Raw genomic sequence first — 2,638 nt, forward strand, 5'->3', positions numbered from 1 at the left:
CATCTCCAACCCCAGCCCCCTCTCCACCTCCAGCCCCCTCTCCACCTCCAGCCCCCTCTCCACCTCCAGCCCCATCTCCACCTCCAGCCCCATCTCCAACCCCAGCCCCCTCTCCACCTCCAGCCCCATCTCCCTCTCCAGCCCCATCTCCCTCTCCAACCCCAGCCCCCTCTCCACCTCCAGCCCCATCTCCCTCTCCAACCCCAGCCCCCTCTCCACCTCCAGCCCCATCTCCCTCTCCACCTCCAGCCCCATCTCTCTCTCCAACCCCAGCCCCCTCTCCACCTCCAGCCCCATCTCCCTCTCCATCCCCCTCTCTAGCCCCATCTCCCTCTCCACCCCCAGCCCCCTTTCCATCTCCAACCCCAGCCCCCCTCTCCATCTCCAACCCCAGCCCCCTCTCCACCTCCAGCCCCATCTCCCTCTCCAACCCCAGCCCCCTCTCCACCTCCAGCCCCAGCCCCCTCTCCACCTCCAGCCCCATCTCCCTCTCCAACCCCAGCCCCCCTCTCCACCTCCAGCCCCATCTCCCTCTCCACCTCCAGCCCCATCTCTCTCTCCAACCCCAGCCCCCTCTCCACCTCCAGCCCCATCTCCCTCTCCATCCCCCCTCTCTAGCCCCATCTCCCTCTCCACCCCCCAGCCCCCTTTCCATCTCCAACCCCAGCCCCCTCTCCATCTCCAACCCCAGCCCCCTCTCCACCTCCAGCCCCATCTCCCTCTCCAACCCCAGCCCCCTCTCCACCTCCAGCCCCATCTCCCTCTCCACCTCCAGCCCCATCTCCCTCTCCACCTCCAGCCCCATCTCCCTCTCCAACCCCAGCCCCCTCTCCACCTCCAGCCCCATCTCCCTCTCCAACCCCAGCCCCCTGTCCACCCCCAGCCCCCTGTCCACCCCCAGCCCCCTCTCCATCTCCAACCCCAGCCCCCTCTCCAGCCCCATCTCTCTCTCCAACCCCAGCCCCTCTCCACCTCCAACCCCATCTCCCTCTCCAACCCCAGCCCCCTCTCCAGCCCCATCTCCATCTCCAACCCCAGCCCCCCTCTCCACCTCCAGCCCCCTCTCCACCTCCAGCCCCCTCTCCACCTCCAGCCCCATCTCCACCTCCAGCCCCATCTCCAACCCCAGCCCCCTCTCCACCTCCAGCCCCATCTCCCTCTCCAGCCCCATCTCCCTCTCCAACCCCAGCCCCCTCTCCACCTCCAGCCCCATCTCCCTCTCCAACCCCAGCCCCCTCTCCACCTCCAGCCCCATCTCCCTCTCCACCTCCAGCCCCATCTCTCTCTCCAACCCCAGCCCCCTCTCCACCTCCAGCCCCATCTCCCTCTCCATCCCCCTCTCTAGCCCCATCTCCCTCTCCACCCCCAGCCCCCCTTTCCATCTCCAACCCCAGCCCCCCTCTCCATCTCCAACCCCAGCCCCCTCTCCTCCATCCAGCCCCATCTCCCTCTCCAACCCCAGCCCCCTCTCCACCTCCAGCCCCATCTCCCTCTCCACCTCCAGCCCCATCTCCCTCTCCACCTCCAGCCCCATCTCCCTCTCCCACCCCAGCCCCCTCTCCACCTCCAGCCCCATCTCTCTCTCCAGCCCCATCTCTCTCTCCAACCCCAGCCCCCTCCACCTCCAGCCCCATCTCCCTCTCCATCCCCATCTCCATCCCCCTCTCCAGCCCCAGCCCCCTCTCCATCTCCACCCCCCTCTACATCTCCAGCTCCCTCTCCATCCCCCTCTCCAGCCCCATCTCCCTCTCTAGCCCCCTCTCCATCCCCACCCTCCTCTCCACCCCCAGCCCCCTCTCCATCCCCATGCCCAGCCCGCTCTCCACCCCCAACCCCATGCCCAGCCCCCTCTCCATGCCCAGCCCCCTCTACACCCCCAACCCCATGCCCAGCCCCATCCCCAGCCCCCTCTACACCCCCAACCCCATGCCCAGCCCCCTCTCCACCCCCAACCCCACGCCCATCCCCCTCTCCATCTCCATGCCCACCCCCCTCCCCAGCCCCCTCTCCACCCCCATCCCCAGCCCGCTCTACACCCCCCAACCCCACACCCCAGCCCCCTCTCCACCCCCATCCACAGCCCCCTCTCCACCCCAACCCCACACCCATCCCCCTCTCCATCCCCCATCCCCATCCCCCTCTCCACCCCAACCCCACACCCATCCCCCTCTCCATCCCCCTCTCCCTCTCCACCCACATCCCCCTCTCCACCCCCATCCCCCTCTCCACCCCCACCCCCCTCTCCATCCCCCTCTCCATGCCCAGCCCCCTCTCCCTCTCCATCCCCCTCTCCCCTCTCCACGCCCAGCCCCCTCTCCCTCTCCATCCCCCTCTCCCTCTCCACGCCCAGCCCCCTCTCCCTCTCCAGCCCCCTCTCCCTCTCCATCCCCCTCTCCCTCTCCACGCCCAGCCCCCTCTCCCTCCCCAGTCCCCTCTCCCTCTCCACGCCCATCCCCCTCTCCCTCTCCATCCCCCTCTCCATCCCCCTCTCCCTCTCCAGCCCCCTCTCCATCCCCCTCCCCCTCTCCCTCTCCCTCTCCCTCCCCCTCTCCATCCCTGGTACCTTGAGGATGGTCTTGGGGCGTTTCTTGTAGTGTAGTTTGGGTTTCTCCACTAACGGGGTGAAAGGGAGTTTCTT

General features: G+C 68.3%; 1 protein-coding gene across 1 annotated transcript in view; it reads right to left on the reverse strand.

Annotated features, from left to right (window-relative positions):
- The window catches only part of stau2 (staufen double-stranded RNA binding protein 2), a 321,253-nt gene that overhangs the window by 218,901 nt on the left and 99,714 nt on the right, over nucleotides 1-2,638 (reverse strand). Inside the window, exon 11 of the mRNA XM_055882277.1 lies at nucleotides 2,564-2,635. Coding sequence (XP_055738252.1) covers nucleotides 2,564-2,635 — 72 coding nt within the window. The remainder of the gene's footprint in view (nucleotides 1-2,563; nucleotides 2,636-2,638) is intronic.

This window comes from Salvelinus fontinalis, chromosome 25, assembly GCF_029448725.1.
Source record: "Salvelinus fontinalis isolate EN_2023a chromosome 25, ASM2944872v1, whole genome shotgun sequence".
Classification (NCBI taxonomy): Eukaryota; Metazoa; Chordata; class Actinopteri; order Salmoniformes; family Salmonidae; genus Salvelinus; species Salvelinus fontinalis.